The following is a 22,115-nucleotide window of genomic DNA, read 5'->3' as shown; positions in this document are numbered from 1 at the left end:
TTGCCTAATTAATTACATCTGCAGTGCATTAACCACATCGCAACCAGAATTTGGTGGGTTATTCACAAGATTATTCCATAATATTCCATTTCAGACATTTTTAATAAAATATTTTAAAACCTTGCTAATATAGAACTGTTGGCAACCCTAGTAGAACCCGCTGGTGGACACCAGCAGTGAGGGAGGCCGTCAAGCTGAAGAAGGAGGCCTTTCGGGGTTGGCTGGCCCGGGGGTCCCCTGAAGCAGCAGACAGGTGGCCAGAAGGGCTGCGGCTTCGGCAGTCGCCGAAGCAAAAACCTGGGTATGGGAGGAGTTCGAGGAGGCTATGGAGAAGGACTTTCGGTTGGCCTTGAGGAAGTTCTGGCAAACCATCCGACGACTCAGAAAGAGAAAGCAGGGCTTGTCTCAGGCTGTTTTCAGCAGGGGAGGAGAACTGCTGACCCGGACTGGGGATATTGTCGGGCGGTGGAAAGAGCACTTCGAGGAGCTCCTGAACCCGAACAACACATCCTCTGTGGAAGAGGCAGAGCCAGAAGACTCAGGGGAATCTGCACCTATTGCTGAGGTAGTCAAAAAGCTCCTCAGTGGCAAGTCACCAGGTGTAGATGAGATGCTGAAGGCTCTGGACATTGTTGGGCTGTCTTGGCTGACACGCCTCTTCAGTGTCGCGTGGAGGTCGGGGACAGTACCTGCAGAGTGGCAGACCGGGGTGGTGGTCCCAATTTTCAAGAAGGGGGACCGGAGGGTGTGCTCCAATTATCGGGGTATCACACTCCTCAGCCTCCCTGGGAAAGCTTACTCTAGGGTGCTGGAAAGGAGGCTCCGACCGACGGTCGAACCTCGGATTCAGGAGGAGCAATGTAGCTTCCGTCCTAGTCGTGGAACAGTGGACCAGCTCTTTACCTTGGCAGGGTTGCTGGCGGGGTCATGGGAGTTTGCCCATCAAGTCCACATGTGCTTTGTGGACTTGGAGAAGGCTTTCGACCGTGTCCCCCGGGGAACCCTGTGGGGTGTACTGCGGGAGTATGGGTTACCGGAGCCGTTGTTACGAGCCATCCGGTCCCTGTATAACCAAAGTGAGAGCTGTGTCCGCATTCTCGGCACAAAGTCAAGCACGTTTCCTGTGGGTGTTGGACTCCGCCAAGGTTGCCCCTTGTCACCAGTCCTGTTTGTGGTATTCATCGGACCGTGACCTTCAGCACGCACTGGAGCGGTTTGCAGCAACTGGGCGGAGACCCCGAGGGAGACCCAGAGCCCGCTGGAGAGATTATATATCTCTCCTGGCCTGGGAACGCCTCGGGATCCCCCAGGAGGAGCAAGAATGCATTGCTGGGGAGAGGGACGCCTGGAATACCCGGCTTTGCCTACTGCCACCGCGACCCGACTCCGGATAAGCGGGTGATGATGGATGGATGGATGGATGGCAACCCTAGTAGTGAGCCTACTAATCTTTGGTTCTATTGGTAAGCTAGCATGCCACAAATCAGTTAGTTAACAATAGCATGCTCTGAAAATAAGTGGCAAGGACCGTCCTGAATGAAAGTGAGTATGGCATTATGTTCCCTCATCAGAAATTGGGGATTGGGCAATATATTGCTTATATTGGTGACAGAAATACAGTGGTCATTAGCAATGAGATCAGAATTACTCACTTTGAGCTGTGGAGCTGGGGTACTCTTCCTCCATCAGTGTGCTCAGCTGCCTCTGAATCTCTGAAGAGAATGGGAGCAGAGAGATGGTGAACAGTCATCACCATAAACACAGTCAGTAATAACATATTGAACCCACAATGCAATGCGTGACCATGGGTGGCTCACAATCTTCACAAGTTCATATTGAAACCAATCCATCTCTAAATCACACAACAGCATATTTACACAGGTAAATGAACAGTATCTTGCTTAAAAGGGCAATTGAGCAGTGTTGTGCTTACAGGTTACTGTGCATGCCTATAGACTAGTGGCTAAGGTGCTTGACTGGGACCAGGAAGGTTGGTGTTTCAAGGCCCAGTGTAGCCCACAGTAAGATCAGTGCAGCTGTTGGGCCCTTGAGCAAGGCCCTTAATCCCACATTTATCCAGGGGGGATTGGCTCCTACTTAGTCAAATCAACTGTAAGTTTTGGATAAATGCATCAGTCAAATAACTGCTATGTAATGCAGTCCATGACACTGTGTTGACAATAATATGAATACTTTGTACATTAGCTCAGGCATGCTTTCTTCATTTGATTATTGCCTAATTTCACCAGGAGACCTACTTCAGGCTAGTAGCAAATTTTAGGGAAAGGATCAAGTGTAGAAGTACACTAATACAAAACGTACATCAAGTACAACAAATCCCCGGGCTGATGTCACATCAATATATCTTGTAAAATGCATCCGCTTGACTAATGGGTTTTCAAGAGGGAAGACATTTCATTTCATGCCTGCACAGATTAGAGGGCTGTCAGCTGTCCCCGAAGATGTCGTTTAATTAATTAGCAGACTGGGTTGATGATGCATCGGCTGCACTGGGCATTAATTAAACAGCATCATCGACTCCTTAGGAACAGCCCAATAGGTTACTGGTTTTATCTTTTTCCGCCCTTATCTTGAGCAGAAGAGTAGCTCAGTCAGTGGAACGGAAAGAAATGAAACTACACCCAACCACACAACCTGCCGCCACAAATAACGCAATACTGTACGCTTGACAAACAAACGTTTATTGAACGTCATCACTGCGGCAGCTTTCACCACGAAACACCTGGGCCTGACTTTCGCTATGCATGTAAAAGTATTGCTCCCAGGGACACAACATTAGAAAGCCCAAGAGAAATGATTGGGCTATGAATACCCTTTAATTGTGCTTTCTTGAGTGGACAGTACATAATGATTAACACTGTAGTTTTCATCAAAAAGGCCAGCAGAACTAATGCCCTCAGTAAGTGATTTTCAGGGCTCTACATTGCACCCATTTCCAGAGCATTTGCTCCAGAAAACTGAGGTGTGCTAACTGTAAAAATAATTTTGGAGCACATTTACAAACTGGAATGCATTAGTGCGCTCCTAAATTTTTCATCTTAGGAGAACAGAGCTCCTTGGAAAAAGAAATGTATAAATGTTAGCGTAGAGCCCTGACTTGCCATATGCAATCACCAATGCTGTCTTCAGGAAGTGGTGAGATAGTGGTATAGTATAGTGTAGTGTATAATATAGTATCGTAATGAGATAGTGGTAAAACAGATACCAAATAGGAATACATTGCATCACTATTAGTGCAATTAGGCACAACAATACATTCTCAGTTTGGACAGGGCTGCCTGGAAGAACAGTTCAAGTTAGGTTTTTAAACTGTGTTTACTGTAGTTGGTTGACAAGTTCAGACCAGCTCCCAGCTCAACGTGGATTGACGAACTCAAGTTATGTTTTGACACAGCTGGTAGCTGGTTGACCAGCTGATACCTAGCTAGACCAGCTTATGACCAGCTTGACCAGCTAAATTTTCAAGCTGGTCACGCTGGCATAGCTGGAATTTGCAGCAGGATATACACTTATTGCACATTGCTTTGGATACAAATACATTTTATGTAAATGTAATGTACTGTGATTGATTTAACGTGGGACATTACCACTCAGTGTGCTGACAGGTTCGCCGAGAACAGAAGCTTCGGACAGAGCTTGTGGTTCAGGTTTAGGGTAGGAGATAGCTTCAGAGAGGGTATCTGGTTCAGGCTTAGGGTAGTGGATAGCTTCGGGGAGGATGTGTGGTTCAGATTTAGGGTAGGGTGGCGCTTCAGAGAGGGTGTCTGGTTCAGGCTTAGGGTAGGGCGGAGCTTTGGAGATGGTGTCTGGTTCAGGTTTAGGTTGGGGGATAGCTTCAGGGAGGGTGTCTGGTTCAGGTTTAGGGTCGTGGATAGCTTCGGGGAGGGTGTCTGGTTCAGGTTTAGGTTGGGGGATAGCTTCAGGGAGGGTGTCTGGTTCAGGTTTAGGGTAGTGGATAGCTTCGGGGAGGGTGTCTGGTTCAGGCTGAGGGTAGGGTGGAGCTTTGGAGAGGGTGTCTGGTTCAGGCTTAGGGTAGGGTGCAGCTTCGGAGAGGGTGTCTGGTTCAAGATAAGGGTAGGGTGCAGCTTCGGAGAAGGTGTCTGGTTCAGGTTTAGGGTAGGGAAGGGCTTTGGAGAGGGTGTCTGGTTCAGGTGTAGGGTAGGGGGGTGCTTTGGAGAGGGTGCCTGGTTCTGGTAGAGGATAGAGGGGAGCAGAAGCCACAGTGGCAGTTGGAAAGACACCCAAAGATATGGGGGCAGATGGCAGAGTAGGGACACCCGGAGGTCTCTGTTCAGAGGGGCGGCCCACATGGTAAGAGTCTGAGGTAGACAGAAAGAGCGAGAAAAAAACAGAAGAGGTTAAAAAAAAGGATTTGGCAGTTGGAAGATAGAAAAAGGATCAAGCGTAGAAACAACTAATCAGATTATTGGAAAATCAAGCAGGTAACAGCAAAACAATGCAGAGTGGAGGACTGAAGAAGGCTTGGGAATTCATGGCCTGGGGTTGATAAGACACCGCAGGCCTATTTCTGTAAAGAGAGAAGAGAGGTTGAGTATGTTGCTATGGTACCTGACTGGGTGTCACTGTGTGGAGGAGATTCTCCAGCAGCGAAGGGGGGAGGGGTCATGGCTGGAGAGGGGGCGGGGCCTGGGGCAGGAGCAGGGATGGAAATTGACACAACGATGGGAGCAGGAGAGGGACCTGGGTCACGGGCAGGGGTAGAGACAGGGGCAGGGGCACAGCCTGGGGTGAGATTAGGGGATGAGGTAGGAGCAGGGGTGGGAAGGGGTGCAGTGATAGGACCTGGGTCAATGGCAGGGGCAGATGCAGATTTAGGGAAAGGGGCAGAAACAGGATCATGCAGAGCAGAGGTGGGAGCAGGTACGGGAGCAGGGGCAAAAACACGACTAAAGGCAACAGCAGGGGCGGATTCAGAGGCACGAGCTGAGACAGGATCGTGAGCCAGCACAGGTGTGTGAGCAGGTGTCGAGAGAGCAGGAGGATCAGACAGGAGGGCAGGGTCACACACAGCCCCGGAGTCGTGCTCCAGAGGAACAGGCATGTGGGTGTCAGAGACAGAGGGACAGAATGACACCAAAGGATTCTGGGATCTGGGAGGTCTCCATTCGCTCTGCCAGGGAGCTGACAGAGCGAGGGATGACAGGAGGTATCAGAGGGTTAAAGTGATGCAAAATAAGAGAGGTATGGAGAAGATAGCAGGTAATGTTTAAGGCAAAGAAAAAAGGGAGAAAAGAAGAGAGAAATAGGGGAAAACACATGAAACAGGGTGAAAGGTGTAGTTTATAAAGTCAGCACAGAAGAGGGGTGAGCACTGCTTAAACAGGACATGGTTCTTTAGTCAGTCAAACAGTCAATTCGGACCCCAGCTACATTGCTGCTGAACTTCATTCAGTCTACATTCATTAAAACTAAAGAAGTAAAACTATTAATAGATAGACTATTAAATCAGTTTTGTCCAGATTTCTTTTGGGGGGGTTATGACAACAAGCTTGTCCCGTGGTTGCCAGACAAGCTACAACCTGGGCACGACAGTTACGGTTACCCTGGTGGAGCAGGGATCACCATGAAAATTATTGTGTGATGACCACACCCCATAGTATTGTGCAGCCATGGTAACCAAGGTGACAGGTCTCCATCGTCATGGTGACAGAGGTGAAGCTAAACAGACACTGTCACCACTTAAACTACCGTAGGACTGCAAGAGCACAGCATAAAACTGAGGAAACGTCATGAAGCCGGGGAGATCTGAACCGGCCTAGGGGGCAGTGGGATCAGTTTACCCCCGCATACAGTACCTGTGGCGGGGGCCGAGGGTAGGCTGGCTGGCCTGATGAGGACGGAGCCTGCCTCAGGGAGGGGGGCAGTGGGGGTCAGTGATGGGTGGGGGACGGGGGGAAGCGAGGAAGAGGAGGAGCTGAGAGAGGAAGGAATGAAACGTGGCACGGAGATGCTCTGAGGCCACCAGACACTGGAGCGGGCAGCGGAATAGGAGGCTAGGACAGGGACAGAGAGAGAGGATGGAGGGAAGGGAAAAATGAAATGACAAATAAATGAAGGATAACAAGGGGAGTTAATCAAGGGCTGCTAATGGTCAGCTTACCCTGAACTCTGGGTGTTTATTATGGGTCTACTGCCTATGTTACATCTAACACTGTATGCTCAGACCCATTTCCTACTTAAAGCACAACGTCCTCCATCTACTTCATGAACCAACTATGGCACCTAGCCAGATCTTTCTGTCTATTACTGCTATCAGCAGTGACAATGATGACTTGGCATTAGCTCTGGTCATTGGCTAAACGTTTTATGCATGCGCTTTGTAAATGCATAAAATGCAGCTAAATGTACCGAAACAGTGGGACGCACTGTGATACAGGGGAACGATTCAACAATGCATTCACAGAATGAGCTAGAAGTGAACACGTGAAACTTATGCACCAGATTTCCAGATAAGACATTCAATGACCTCCAAGTAACATCTGACAGGAAACTGGGGAAAAGAAACAGCCAATCAGAGACTGCCTATCAGTCCACAACACTAGTATGGAAACTGGGGGCTTAAAAAAGAGCCAGAGATTGCCAATCAGTCTGAAACACTAGTAAGGAAGCTTCGGGGAAAAAATCCTGATCAGTCCACACTCATACCTGTGAGGGACACCCCAGACATGGGGTGGGTAGAGGGGGGCAGTCTGGAAGGCTCAGACAGGGAGGAAGAGGAGATGGGTTTAGGCAGGGAGAAGGTAGGGGCCACAGGGGCCACAGCAGGGGGCCCGGCATCCAGAGAGGGGTCACTGTGGCCCCCCGGGGGCCTCCTCAAGGAGGACAAGAGCGCTGAGAGAGAAGGAGAAGAAAGGAGGAGAGAAGAGAGGTGGGAACGGAGTGAGGGAAAGGGAAGGAGAGGAAGGAGGAGGGAAAGTAGGGAGAAAAAATAAGCAGCCGGTTTTGCCAGAGATGGATGATTCTGTATTTGTGTTCAGGTGTTCAGGACAGTAGGGCTCATAACTGCACTCGGATATACTCAGTCAGGTTTGGAAATGCCTTTTGTTTTACATGTTCACTCAAAAAACACTTTTTTAGTCTACAAAACGCGTAAGGTCTGTTAAGCTCCCTCTTACCACTGTACTAATGTAAGGCACTAAAACTGAACTGCATCAGCAAATATGCAGCTATCCATAAAAAGTGCAACATACATACTGTAGTTTGAGTCAATATACTATATACTGGTAAATCATTTATTTTGAAAAATAAAAAATAGTATTACTGCAATACTGCTTCCTTTTTATGCAATAGTCAAGTATGAGTTTTTTTTTCTACAGTTAATCATATCTTGTTCACCCTTTTCCAAAAATAATTAAGCAAAAATAATTAAAGCAATCCCCAAACACTGTAGGATCATCTGTACATACTTGTTCTGTGCATCATCAAGTAAAATATTCAGTAATAGAGTAAGAGCAAAATGTACACCAAAATGATTTACTGTGTCCTCTCAAAATGGTCTGATTGTGTGGCCACTTGTATATATATTTCATGCCCATTACTGGGTAGATCTTTTTCTCATAATTAAACTGGAATCCTTTCAAAGAAAGCTATAGTGGCATAGAAACCACCAGCCTACGGGCAAACATTCTTCCAGCCCGAGAGTCCACTCTGTAAAGTTGTTCGAAGTGTGACATCATTTCCTAGCAACAGTCATGACAGCACAGGGTGTGAATGGGAAAACTCAGGAACTATAATATATGTCACTGCTTCGTCTAACAATGTCCCCATTGGTGAAACTAGTTACTATGGAAATGGGACGATCCTTTTGGTGATTTCAACAATAAATGTTCCATTGTTGTTCTCCCAGCCTACACTAAAGGCAACAATGTGAGGCACTGTGAAATTGACCAAAGGGATACTGTCACGCAGCAAAGTCCAGCGCCTTCCCTCTAAGTTTCTATACGCACTATTTCTATTAAAGGCATTGTGACTACCCTGCTTCTCAACAGCAGGGGGTGCCACTTGGTCAACTTTACACAATCTACACGATTAGTCTCAAATGTCCTCAGATAAGGCAATCTTAAACCTTTTATTTGGCCTATTAATACAGCTAAATATGTACATTGGTGGTGCATCACCTAGAATCTCATAAGAGGCCGTGGTTCAAGAACAGCAGTTCACTGGCATTGATCCTTTATGTCTGTTTCTGATCCTATTATACCAGTATTTCTGACAAATTAATAGACCAGCGAATTGGCAAATCAAAACAAATGTTGCTTGTTCTAAATGGGAAGCTCCCAAACTGAACCATGTCACTAAAACAAATGGCAGTTGCTCTATTTGAACTTCTTGACCAGTTTTGGCAGTTTGCTCATCAGATCAAACACAGCGTTGTCACCCCAGTGCATATTCCATGTAATAGTCCCAGAATTATTTGTATAGATAGTAAAATAAGGCTCTACTTGAGTCATAGGGCTGTATAATAATTATACAAATATTCTGTGAAACGATGTGGGATTCAGACAGGTGGAAGTTTCTACCATTTAAATTAATCTGAGAAATGGAATATACAGCAATATATTGTAAAGATGTGAAAATAATAATAAATGTATTTCATGGCAGTGTAATATCTAGCGAACAGACCTGGGTCAAATACATAAGAGTTTTGGATTCAAATACTTTTCTCTGTTCGATTGCTCTTGCCTGGTGCAATTGAGCCAACCAACAGGACTTGCAGGCACGGTTTGCACTGTTTAAGAGTGTTTCATAGGTTCCAATACACCAGGCAAGCTCAGTAAAACAAGCGTAGAAAACTATTCCAATCCAAAACAATGATGTATTTGGACCAGGTCTGCTACCAATGTATGAACACAGCAATAATTTGTACATTCATTAAAAAAAATAATTTGTACCCAAGTGCTACAATATGTCAATACTATATATTGTTTCAGCATATTTTTAGTATTTATTTTCAGTTTATTTCTGGTATATTCCACTTCTATCAGGGAATGGCTGGCAGTCATGTGACAGCAGAGAGGTCAGAGGTCAGAGGTCAGGGAACGAGTCGGGTCTGGTCTGGTCTGGCGGTACCTGAGCCAGCGGTGGGCTGGAAGATTTTGGGCAGTGCAGGCGGGTGGGCGCGGGTAAAGGCCGGGACGGTGTAGGCGTAAGGGGTGGGGCGTGGCTGCTGATGGCCACGATTGGCTCGGGCGCCAGGAAGGGGTGGGGCAGAGGGTTCGGAAGGGAAGGGCACGGGGAGTTGTGATTGGATGACGGGGTTAGACACAGTGCCAGTGATATCACTTCCCCTTGCCGCAGTGGCTGCTGTATGGGGGAAGGGTGAGAGAGAGACAGAGAGAGGAAAGGAAAAGAAGAACAGAGAGAAACAGGGAGGAATAAAACAGGAGGTGAGAGGGAGAGAGGGAGAGAGACAGAGAGGAGACAGAGGTGAACAGAAGCAGAGAACATGACAGAGAAACCATTGCAGCATTGAGATGAAAGGAGGACAGAGGTATAGGTAGAGGGTAAATAACAAAGAATAAAAGGAGAGAGGATGATGAAGGCAGAGAAAGAGAGAGGAGGGAAAAGGTGGGCAATCGAACACGTGAAAGGATGGTAGGGTGACAGACAAGGATGGAGGGAGGATGGAGAGAAGACATTGAAACAGACAGGTAAAAAAGAGAAGAGGAAGAGAATGGGGTGATGTGATGAATGAATGACAAATGACTGCACTCAGATACATTACTATAAGAGCTGCACTGGAATGCTGAAACAGAACGTTATGGCAGGAGAATATGGCTGCCATCTACTGGGCTGATTGCATTAAATCATATCTATCCTTGTTTTGTTCTTAACTGCAGACTTGAATAAGAGCCTGTTCAATGTTGTTCCTGGAGATCTACCATCATGTAGGTTTTCACTCTAACCCCTACAAAGCAGACCTCATTCAACAGCGATCTAACAGAGATCACCTAACAGCTAATAGAGATCTTGTTGAGTTGCTCATCGTATTACATTACATTAATGGAATCTGGCAGAGGCTCTTATCCAGAGCGACGTACAGTTCAATAGACTAAGCAGGAGACAATCCTCTCCTGGAGCAATGTGGGGTTAAGGGTCTTAATCAAGGACCCAACAGCTGTGCGGATCTTATTGTGGCTACACCAGGGATCGAACCACTGACCTTGCGGGTCCCAGTCATTCACCTTAACCTTACCTTAACCACTACGCTACAGGTATTAGGGTTCAAATCAATCCCTACAGGGTGGTAGATCTCTGGGAACTCGGTTGGTTACCACTGCCCTACAAGGGTGATCTTCATTCCTGATCCAGGGTCTGCTGGTTTTTGTTATCACTCAGCACATAATTGATCAGTTAAAGCAGTGGATTCCACAAGTAGCTTGTGTCACTTGATTTGTTGGGTCTGACATGGTTGCTGATATTAAGGCTGAAACAAAAACCAGGAGACCCTGCTGCTCTCCAGGACCAGGAATGAAGATCACTGTACTACAGCAAAGTATCTGATTCTGTTTTTCAGATGTAAAGACTTAAATGTTGTCACCTTCATTTCTTTACATCTGATTCTGTTTTTCAGATGTAAAGACTTAAATGTTGTCACCTTCATTTGAAACAAAATGGTGTAATACAGAGAATATTCATGATGTTTTTAAAATAAATGTTTTCCATCAAACTGCTAATTGGCCAATGATCATGTCAGGTCTGACAATGGCATATTCCAGCCACTAAAATATGGCCACTCAAACCCAATCATTGATCAGTAAGACAGTTTAATGCACAATATTTAAAAAGATGTTACATCCTGAATATTCTTATTTCAAATGAGTAACAGAACATGGTTGCATATTAAGCACTGTGGGGGGAGAGGGGGGGGGGGTTGGGCAGGAGTGTAAGGAAGGTAGCCTAATTGGTCGAGAGAGGAGAGTGACAGGGAAACACTACCTATTGCAGGAGGGCTGCAACCAACCACAGGTCTCCACTCCATATCACACACCCTTTCCTCTGGAGGAGGAGGAGGTGCTGAAGGAAAGAACAAAAGAACGAGAGAGGAAGAAGAGAGAGGAAAAGGACAGAGGAAGAGGGGACAGGGAACAGAGGAAAAATAGGGAACGGAGGGAGGGAAGAAAGTGAACATGAGAGAAGATAGAGACAGCAAAGTGTAGTGACTGAGAGGTAACAAAAGGCAGCGTAGTGATGCGAACGAGTGTGGAAGCAGTGTTACAGTGTGTGTGTGAGTGTGTGGGGGGAAGTGTGCGGGTGTGTATGTTGCGGGCCTGGGTCAAATGCATAATTGTTTTTATCTGGTGCATTGTAGCCAAACCCTGCCTTCTGGTAGCTCTTGGTTGGCTCAATTACTCATCAATCGAGCACAGAAAAGTATTTAAGATTGCTTGAGATTGGCAGGTTGCACTTGGAGAGTGTCTGAAGCTGGGTGCTTCAAGGTCAGGGGTGGTGGGTGAAATTTCCAGAGCCCGTGACAAAATTATACTATTATGTTATTCCCAGTCCCGGGACAGAAATATACTCCGAAGTTTAGAGACCACTGCCTCCCCCCTCCTACTCCCCCGGGGCCTGGGACAACATACCCAGTTCTGGGTACTTTATGTGAGTGTACTGTTTAGGAACCACATTAGTATGTGGACGTGTGTAGGCAGTGTGTCTGAAGGCATGTAGTATGTAGTGTACAGGGGTTGTTCTGTTTGTGTCTGAGGGTCTGCAGCTCTGGTCCGGCTGGTTTTCTATGTTACTCTTCACTTAATCAATTATGGCAGTAGATTACACAGGGGACTTGAAACTCTGAAGCAGCACTTTACCTGGTTACTTGGGTCTGAATTGGGTGCTGATTTCAAGGTGAAAACAAAAACCAGCAGAACTTGTGGCTCTCCACGACCAGGGTTGGAGACCCCTGGGTTTAGCAGGTGTGCAGTGACTGCAGTGACTGCAGTGATACTGTGTTATAATATTGTGATATTGTGTTTGTGTCTAAATGTGTTTCGTGTTGTGTGTACAATGATATTTTGAAGGTGTGTAGTTGTAGCTGTAGTATATAGGGGCAGTACCTGCGGGGCTAGTGACCAGCCGTGGCCCTGGGCTGAACTTCTTCTCCTCCTCATCGTCGCTGTCGTTGAAGTCGTCCAGGTTCCCGATGTCGCTCTGCTTCAGGCTCATCAGGCTGGCAAGGCTCTGCATGTCTTCATCGCTGTGTAGGGAGGGCAGAGCCTTATTAATCATACCACACCCACACAACCCATCGCAGATCAATCCACGCTCAATAACGATAAAACAGAAACCTGACGTCTTCATTTACCATTCTCTGCATTTTCAGCTCCATCTCCTAATCCAGCGAACTTTCACTTTAACACAGAGCAGTGTTTCCAGGACTATGGGTCAGGACTATTGGTCGCAAAATTGTATGTATTGAGTCCTGTAATGAGTCTGTGGTCCATTAGGCTATGCTAGTATGCTCATCTGACGGTACTTAATTTCTCACTTGGATCCCATTATGAAAAAGGTTTTTTTAATTTGATCTCATATTACAAGTGTAACAACCGGTGATAAAGAGTATTATTTCCACGGGTTGACCGCCATATGTAAACCATATGGCTCCACTATGACTGTGAGTTATATGTAAGCTACACTGCCTGTGTTATGACTGTTATACATAAGCCACACAGTGTTATGACTGTGTTATACATGAACCACACTGACTGCTATAACTGTTATAAACATAAACCACACTGTGCTATGACTGTGTTATACATTAACCACACTGTGCTATGACTGTGTTATACATTAACCACACTGTGCTATGACTGTGTTATACATAAACCACACTGTGCTACGACTGTGTTATAAACACAAACCACACTGCGCTATGACTGTGTTATAAACACAAACCACACTGCGCTATGACTGTGTTATAAACACAAACCACACCATGCTATGACTGTGTTATAAACACAAACCACACTGTGCTATGACTGTGTCATAAATGCGAACTACACTGTGCTGTGTTTACGCTGCAGACGGGCCCTCTAAAGAGGGGGACTCACGTGGCCTTGCCCTCCTTCAGGAAGACGCAGGACAGCGACAGCTTCAGAGTGGCCTCCAGCACCTTGACGGACAGCGGCTTCAGCTGCAGCACCAGGTCCAGCTGGGAGGGCGTGGCGCTGGCGTACTTCTTCATGTTCACACTGGCGGAGGCCAGCACCTTCCGCTGGCCCTTCTTCTCCTGCGTGGGGGACGCCAAAGCCGCCATTCACGAGATTCCCAAAATGTTTTTATTTCAATTAAGGTATTAAAATGTGAAAATACAAAGAAAGTGATCAAAGGCCTGTCAAGATTTGTCCACACTTTACAATAGGGTACATGCATTGGCAGTAGTTGTGTAATGTAGTTGTTAACATGAAGTAATTGATGTACAAATGCATTAATTAAGCATGAAATCAACTTTCCAGTAATTTGTGTATTTGTGAACTACTAACTAATGTATTAGTTACATGAATATGTATACATTAACAAAACAAAAGATAAACTTATAATTAATTCACCTGTTGTGAACTGTTCATTCCAATATGAATTGGCATTAACATACATAGCTGTGAACATGAATTAATGATGTACAAATGCATAAACAAAGCTTGACTTCTCAGTATTTACTTAGTTAACAACTATATTAGTCAATGCCAATCAATGTAACCGTATTGTAAAGTGTTACCCAAGATCTACAGGAAAGGAACAGAAACAGGTGCCCACATTCTCAATGACGAAGGTCCAGTCCTTGTCTTCAAACTCATCGGCGCCAGGATCCTGAAAGACAGGCGTATGTCAGCATTCTGCTCCAGTGCCAGGGCTTCACCTCAGGTCTTAACAAGCAAGCAGGACTTAAGGTGTTATTTTTTCCTTTCAAACTGAAAATGTTTTGAGTTACTGTTTGCTTGGCAAGTGAATTATTCTTATTCTGTTGGCAAATCTACAAGTAAAACTGTCTTACCTCATTGGCAATATTTTTGTCTTATTTCAAAAAAAGCAAAAGATATGTCTCAATATAAGTACTAAAATACTTGTTGAGATTTCCTTTTTCTGGGTTTTTATACCATATGGGCTATGGACAAACCTATGGACTATGGACTTACTAAGCAATATCACTAGCTTTGGGGAAATGGATAAGCTAAATCACATATTACTGTCATTTATGAGACACTCTTGTCCAGAGCTACTTATACAACATTTAGATTTTTACTTTTTATTTTTACATAGGGGCGACATTGGCTCAGGTGGTAAGAGGAGTCATCTGGCAGTCGGAGGGTTGCTGGTTCGATTCCCACCCTGGGCATGTGAAAGTGTCCCTGAGCATGACACCTAACCCCCAAATGTTCCTGACGAGTTGGTTGGTGCCTTGCATGGTAGCCAATCGCTGTTGGTGTAGTAGTTAAGGTAAATGACTGGGACACGCAAGGCCGGTGGTTCTAATCCCGGTGTAGCCACAATAAGATCCACACAGCCGTTGGGCCCTTGAGCAAGGCCCTTAACCCAGCATTGCTCCAGGGGAGGATTGTCTCCTGCTTAGTCTGTACTGTACTTCGCTCTGGAAAATGTGAAATGTAATGGTGCGTGAGTGTGTGTATGAATGAGTGAATGAGAAGCATCAATTGTATAGCGCTTTGGATAAAGGCGCAATATAAATACCAAACATGTACATAGCATCCATGTATACAGCTGAATATGTACACTGTGTACACTGACGAATGTGACGTGCTCATGGGTGCAACAGGCCTTTCTCATAGCCTTTACATTACAACTCACACAGCTGCACCACGCACACTCCCCCCAGTGTACTACACACACACTATACACACACATACAGTATATATAATACACACACTCTATACACACACACACACATATACAATACATACACTATAATACACACACATATATAATACACACACTATATACACACATATATATATAATACACACACTATATACACACACATATACAATACATACACTACAATACACACACATATATATAATACACACACTATATACACACACATATACAATACATACACTATAATACACACACATATATAATACACACACTATATACACACACACATATACAATACATACACTATAATACACACACATATATAATACACACACTATATACACACACACATATACAATACATACACTATAATACACACACATATATAATACACACACTATATACACACACACATATACAATACATACACTATAATACACACACATATATATAATACACACACTATATACACACACACATATATATATAATACATTCACTATAATACACACAGCCCATGACTCAGAAGCAGAGGCGGAAGGTGAGGGGGAAGGGTTCGTGATAGCGTACCTTAAAGAGGGTGACGGTGATGTCCACACTTTCGGGGGTCTGCCACATAACCATCCCCCTGTAGGGGTTCTGTATCCCGGGCTGCCATCCATGAAGCTGGGGGGCGAGGGAGGGCAAACAGGTCAGCACAGAGAAGCACTTCTGCATAATGATGAACCAAAGCGCAATGTTATTTTTGTGTGCTGCACTCAAGAGAGTGTACTTTTTTGATGGATTCTACTTTTAGTGATTCTTACATTACCCAAATTTGGGGGCGACATTAGCTCAAGCGGTAAGAGCAGGCTGCCGTTTCGATCTCGGAAGTGTCCCTGAACTTGACGCCTAATCCCCAACAGCTCGCATGGCAGCCTATTGGTGATTGAGAGGCATTAATTATAATGCGCTTTTCATAAAAGCACTAAGCAAATGCAGTCATCAATGTCTTGCATTTACCTGCAATAAAAGTTTTTGGCTGGGATTCAATCACCGTTTGCTGCTCTTAACTTTTACCAAGAGTTCAGCATTCACTAAAGCTAAGATGCCAAAGTAAAGGAAAATGTTCAACACTGGAATTTACTTGTAAGTCTAAGTTCAGAACAAATACTGAGCGAACACAGCCTGTGGTCTTCTCAGTCATCCAAATGAGACTTTCTGAAAAGACACCTGAGACCATTTTACTGCAACAAGTGAAGCATAAGTTGATTTTGTTATGGATTTCCTTTCTGGTGTTAATTGTGTCATATTGCTCCTTTGGGATTCCAGATGATGGCAGACTCTATCCCACATGCAGTGACCCAACATCATATTGAGTAACTTTACAACATTAGTGCTTCCATTTTCTTTCACCACTTGTATGCTGTGTCTGGCAAATGATCTCAAATTAAGTTAAAATTATTAATGGAAAATCTGTTCCAACCAGCATACAAACCTGCATTCTGAACCTGAGTTTGACACCGTGTGAAGGAAAGATAAACCTCAATGCATTCAATGAAAAACTGCTCTCATTGGCACAGTCTCTCTCATGGAGAACTGACTCTGAAACTTTTAGGAAAAGTCAGTCATTTCTGCTTTTCTAACCACCATTTCGTGAAACTACTTTCATTCTTGGAATCAGACTGGTGTGTAACTAACTGTGGGAGGACTTGTGTAGGTCTGTTTGAACGTATGCCAAGTGGATTCGAGGCCCGAAGGCTTCAGGTCTACATACAGTATGCTGAACAGACAAACACCACTCCTTAAATTACGTAACTGCTCCAGAACAACTGAAGAAAACGGGAGAGAGGGCCCAGGGCACTGCAACAGCAAGTGGCTGTTTACAGAAGCACAGTCTCAGTTTCACTTCCTACCTTAATCTGCCCTTCAAGCCCTTAATGTGCAGGACTGACACAGGGCTATTGTTGAACTCTACTGTGCCATTTCAAGAATAAAAGCCCATTTTAAACACCAGTGGTGCTATCTCAGTTTCAGTGGAATGGCACCATTGGCGCTGCAGTTTTGTCTCATTTTGATCCGCTTGATCGGCAGCCTCTAATAACGGCACGTTACCTTGGAAGAGATCCGTCTGTTTCTCCTGGTCCACACCACTCGCAGTTTGTCTGGCTGCCTGCAAACACAGAGCCGCCATTTTAGATGGACACCTACAGTCTGCGTCCTACAGTCTGCCACAGAGCAGAAAGCACAGGCTCACACAAGAAGAGGAAACACAAAAACAGACAAATATGCATTTTTTAAAGTCCTTATCCAGTGAGTAACCCTGCTGAAAAAAGGAGCCTAAGCTAAGTTTTGAAACAGCAGGTAGCTGGTTGACCAGTTCAGACCAGCCCTAAAGCTTGACATGGTTTGACCAGCCCAAGCTATGTCTTTCAACAAGCTGGTTCACCAGCTACCAGCTCAGACAGGCTACCAGCACTAGCTGGTTTACCAGCTCATACCCAGCTAGACCAGCTTCATGACCAGCTTGGCCAGCCTAATTTTCAAGATGGTCAAGCTGGCATAGCAATGCCAGAATCTTGATTTGTAGGAGGGAGGAAATCTAAGTTGATGGATGTTTCACATGAACATACTAGGATAACCCCAGTATAGCTCAGGTTGTACCCAGATATATGGCCATCTAATAATGAGTGCAAAAGGGCAGATATTGTCCCATTCAAGATCTGAGATTTGTTTTAAATTTAGCACTGCCAGTGGAGTGGGACTTTTCCATAATAAATGTAGGTCTCAACTCCGATTCCCAAACTAGTTTGGAAGGGAACACACACCCCTGTTTCAGGCTTGATCTGCACTGCCGATTTGGGAGAGTGTACAGGTCCACAGTTCACCTGGTGCCTCCAGCCTGCTTGTTTTCACACCACAGCCCACAGCCAAGCTCACTGAGTAGAGGTGGAGGAGGACCTTTTTAATATGCAGCTTTGGGACACAGTCCTCGGGCACCCAATCAATGGGGGGGGGGGGGGTCACTAGGGAGCGGTGAAAGTAGACAGCTAACCGACTGAACCGTCCCATACCCGACTGGCTACATTCAACACTTCGATTCGATCTAAGACAATCCCTAACTCTTTTTCGTTTTTTGTTCACCCCCCAAATTATTCTGAACAATGAATTTATTCACAGTTTGAACAGGGGAGTCATGAGCCTTCCTCCACCCGCCACCCCAAATCACCCTGCCCTCCACCGCCCACGGTCTGCGTGGCATTCAGAAACTTCAATCCCGGCTCCCGGCTCCCCTGATGCTAGAAACGCCTGTGAGTCTGAGCCTGCATGGTTTTTGCGTCATTACCCACAGTTAGACTCCATTCCATTGCCATTCGGTGATGAAATAGGTACCCAGTTAACCTCTTTGGTATGACTCGCCTGGGAATCGAAACCAATCCAGGTTATTGCAAACAGCTACTCAAACCACAGTACGGCTAACGCTGAACCTGTCTTGTCAATACAGGTACTGCGCACAGACCATAAGACAGACGTATGACACGCACACACACACACACACACATACACATACACAACCAAATAAACAGGAACAAGAATAAATACACACAGGCACATACACAAGCAAAGACACACACTGTAACGAGTGCGCCGATTCTCAGAACGAGCATGCATGTGATTAATGAGGGTAAGTGAGATCTTGTGATACCCTCCTATGAACAGGGGTGGGTTAGGGCAGGGCACTAATGGACAGTGAGGGGCATTTAAGGACTGGAATATATGAAGAAACCAGATGTACATAATCTGTTTAATATAGGGAAATCCTAGCCTAGGACCCTTGCAGTAAATATGTGCTGATAGTCTGAGACCACTGGCTGGGTACACTAGACACCGATTGCATCAGTGCATGAACCACAACGGCGTGTGACATGGTGAAACTCCGGAAGTAAAATGAAAATACAGTATGTCCCTGAAGTTTGAAAATGTGCAGGCAATACCTTCTGAGAAACTGATCAAGAACTGATCTTTGGCACCACCTTTGCCCGACAAGGAAACCCTTTAACCGTTGTGTTAAGGGTCAAAAATGACCCGCCACTATTTTTAAGAGCAGAGGAAACCCCCTAAATGATCTTTTTTCAAATTGAAATTTCATGACAAAGTTTGTGATGAATGACAGGTTGTTTCTTCATGCAAAATAGATTAAGCGGCTTTATTTTAGGGGTTTAATGAAGGCGGGCCATTTTTTACCCTTAGGACAAGGGGAGTATACAGAATGTTAAGACTACACAAGGGTTAACTAGATAGGGTCCTTGTATGGAATCACAGGGATCTTTTTGGAACTGTTTTTGCCCTGAGTGAGAGAGGTTGTCCTCACCTGACCTAGTCCATGAATAAAGCCTCAACCTCATGATTGGGGGCAGCCTGCAGCCTAGTGGCTGAGGTGCTTGACTGGGACTGGAAGGTTAGTAGTTCAAGTCCCAGTGTAGCCACAATAAGATCCGTGCAGCTGTTGGGCCCCTTGAGCAAGGCTCTTCACCCCACATTGCTCCAGGGGATTGGCCCCTGCTAAGTACAATCAATGTAAGTCAGCTAAAATAACAGTAATATACTTTTTAAAAGGTCTGTAAAACATCTGCAAGGGAAAGGGGGCATATAAAATTTGTAAGTGTTCTAATGTTTTCTTATCAATTAGAACACATTTGCTTGTGAAATGTTCGTATTCCAATGGCAAATCCTGAAATGAGTCAAACTGTCTCACCTCATTGGAAATATTTTTTGTCTTATTTAGCAAAAAAGTAAAAGAAATAAGAACTAAAATAGTGGTTGAGATTGACTTGTTTTTCTGTTTTTGCCGTGCAGGTAACAGGGTGTCTCTGCATAGATAAAACACTCTCACCTCACAAGAGACTCTGCTACATACACTCTTGGCAACAGAGTGAGTCATGGAAGCACAGTACCCCCACAGTACACGCGCACACACACACACACACACACACACACCCTCCCCTTCACACAGGCATGCGCAGACATCCCTGCCTATGTCCCACATGTCCTCCGGAGTCACATGCCCAAGCACCCTCTCAGCAGATAGGGCTCCAAAAGTCCCCACAGAGGAACCCTAGATGATGCAAGGGCTGTTGGCCAGGCATAAAGGATTTAATCTGGGAGCTTTCACACACTTTTCACACCTACCATAGAAGGTTCCGTGAAGAACTAAAAAGGCATATGAGTAAATATGGCGGGTGATCGCTGATGTCCCCAATGACAGTACACCCACAGAGTGACAGCGGAGGTACATTTTTGTTCTTAGTACAATAATGTTATCTTTGGTTACACATTTGTACGTTTTCCAAGCAAAAAGGGTACACATTCTATATTGCTGGCTAGAGATACAAGCCTTTGTACCTTTTTAGACACTTCTTGTACCTTTATTTCTGAGACTGTACAGAAATGTGACGATAATATCCCACTGGACAAGAGGAAAGAGAGGGTAAGAGGACGCAGCTGGGTGTCCCTCTGACTCTCTCCCCATGGTGTAGCAGGAAAGGGGGAAAGGTAACACCGCGTGGGGGGTGGGGGGCCACAAAAATAGACTGCTGTTCTGGCTGACTCATGCAGTGGGTCACTGTTCACTCCACCCCACAATCAGCTCCGAGCCCAGCGCCATCAACAGCAGGACATGAGCTACTGTGTACAGGAAAAACACTGACCCCCTCCCCACCCCGTTACTCCACCGTCCTACCCCCATCCCAGCAACAACTGTAGCTTGACGACAACAACTGCCCCTGCTGTAAAATCCAGCTATGCCAGCTTGACCAGCTTGAAAATTGAGCTGGCCAAGCTGGTGATAAGCTGGTCTAGCTGGGTATGAGCTTGTCAACCAGCTAGTGCCGGCAGTTTGTCTGAGCTGCTGTTTCAAAATATAGCTTGAGCTGGTCAAACCATGTCGAGCTGGGAGCTGGTCTGAACTGGTCAACCAGCTAAACCATGTCGAGCTGGGAGCTGGTCTGAACTGGTCAACCAGCTAAACCATGTCGAGCTGGGAGCTGGTCTGAACTGGTCAACCAGCTATCAGCTGTTTCAAAACCAAGCTTGAGCTGTAATTCAATTATAATGAACACCCTTTGTTTCTTAAAGGGCACCTAAGCCTCTAGAAGAATGACTGGTTATTTGCCTAACAAACAATACATTGATTTATGTATCAATATTTCCACAAATCATTTTTGTAAATGGCGGCACGGATGGTGCAGTGGGTAGCACTGCCGCCTCACAGCTGCCTCACAGCAAGGAGGTCCTGGGTTCGAATCCCGGTCGGCCGGGGCCTCTCTGTGTGGAGTTTGCATGTTCTCCCCGTGTCTGCGTGGGTTTCCTCCGGGTACTCTGGTTTCCTCCCACAGTCCAAAGACATGCAGGTTAAGCTGATTGGAGAGTCTAAATTGCCCGTGGGTATGAGTCTGTGAGTGAATGGTGTGTGTGCCCTGCGATGGACTGGCGACCTGTCCAGGGTGTATTACTGCCTTTCGCCCAATGTATGCTGGGATAGGCTCCAGCCCCCCTGCGACCCTGTTCAGGATAAGCGGGTTAGGATAATGAATGAATGAATGAATTTATTTTTGTAAATGTTAAACTCATGGGCGATGTGCAGCTGTAGATCCATGGATCTGTCAATGAGCTCTGTGAGACAGAGTCTGTGAGGTAAATGTGTGGTCCATCTGAACAAACACCTTCCCTACATTACAGGTGTTGCATCACCACAGAATTCAAACTTTACACAAGAGCTCTAACTGCAGGGACTGCTGGGATATCAACACCACTTCAGCCGCCAACGGACAACCTCCAACCACCTTCAGCCAACAAAACATCACATCACTTTCATAACTGCCACAGATGATCAGCTCTAACCGTCTTCCTTTAGACGTTTCTTCAAAAAATAAAAACACTTAAAGTAAATTAACTTTTCCTGACATACTTAATGACAATGACTTTTGATTGATTCCATTCTATTCTAAATTCCATAACCAGACCTGCCCAAAAGCCAACTTCAGCATGAATTGAAATGGTCTGTCTCTGGTGATCTGACAGCTCACAGATATGAGAGGTGGTTTTAGATGATTAGCAAACACATTGCAAATATTTGCCAGGTTGAACATACAGTAAGTAATCAGTCATCTGTCCTATCAGCTACACCACAGGGCCAGTCTAGCCAATCCACATTTTGCACATTCTTCTTGGCCAGTAACATAAACCAGCACACAGAAACATGCT

At 45.4% G+C, this 22,115-nt stretch overlaps 1 protein-coding gene across 10 annotated transcripts in view; it reads right to left on the bottom strand.

The window, feature by feature from the left end:
- The window catches only part of ehbp1l1a (EH domain binding protein 1-like 1a), a 58,765-nt gene that overhangs the window by 32,968 nt on the left and 3,682 nt on the right, over window positions 1-22,115 (bottom strand). For 5 of the 10 annotated variants that reach the window (XM_061235588.1, XM_061235595.1, XM_061235596.1 and 2 more), the window contains exons 2-13: window positions 16,968-17,025; window positions 15,444-15,539; window positions 13,795-13,848; window positions 13,092-13,270; window positions 12,099-12,238; window positions 10,981-11,058; window positions 9,112-9,345; window positions 6,688-6,873; window positions 5,838-6,035; window positions 4,591-5,163; window positions 3,609-4,340; window positions 1,653-1,712 (exon numbers count right to left, since the gene is read on the bottom strand). In XM_061235588.1, the coding sequence (XP_061091572.1) occupies window positions 1,653-1,712; window positions 3,609-4,340; window positions 4,591-5,163; window positions 5,838-6,035; window positions 6,688-6,873; window positions 9,112-9,345; window positions 10,981-11,058; window positions 12,099-12,238; window positions 13,092-13,270; window positions 13,795-13,848; window positions 15,444-15,539; window positions 16,968-17,025 (2,588 nt within the window). The remainder of the gene's footprint in view (window positions 1-1,652; window positions 1,713-3,608; window positions 4,341-4,590; window positions 5,164-5,837; window positions 6,036-6,687; window positions 6,874-9,111; window positions 9,346-10,980; window positions 11,059-12,098; window positions 12,239-13,091; window positions 13,271-13,794; window positions 13,849-15,443; window positions 15,540-16,967; window positions 17,026-22,115) is intronic. The other 5 variants (XM_061235590.1, XM_061235591.1, XM_061235592.1 and 2 more) reach the window with 5 other exon arrangements.

Source organism: Conger conger, chromosome 3 (genome assembly GCF_963514075.1).
Source record: "Conger conger chromosome 3, fConCon1.1, whole genome shotgun sequence".
Taxonomy (NCBI): Eukaryota; Metazoa; Chordata; class Actinopteri; order Anguilliformes; family Congridae; genus Conger; species Conger conger.
The sequence above is the reverse complement of the archived record's forward strand: the minus strand, read 5'-3'. Positions and strand labels throughout refer to the sequence as shown.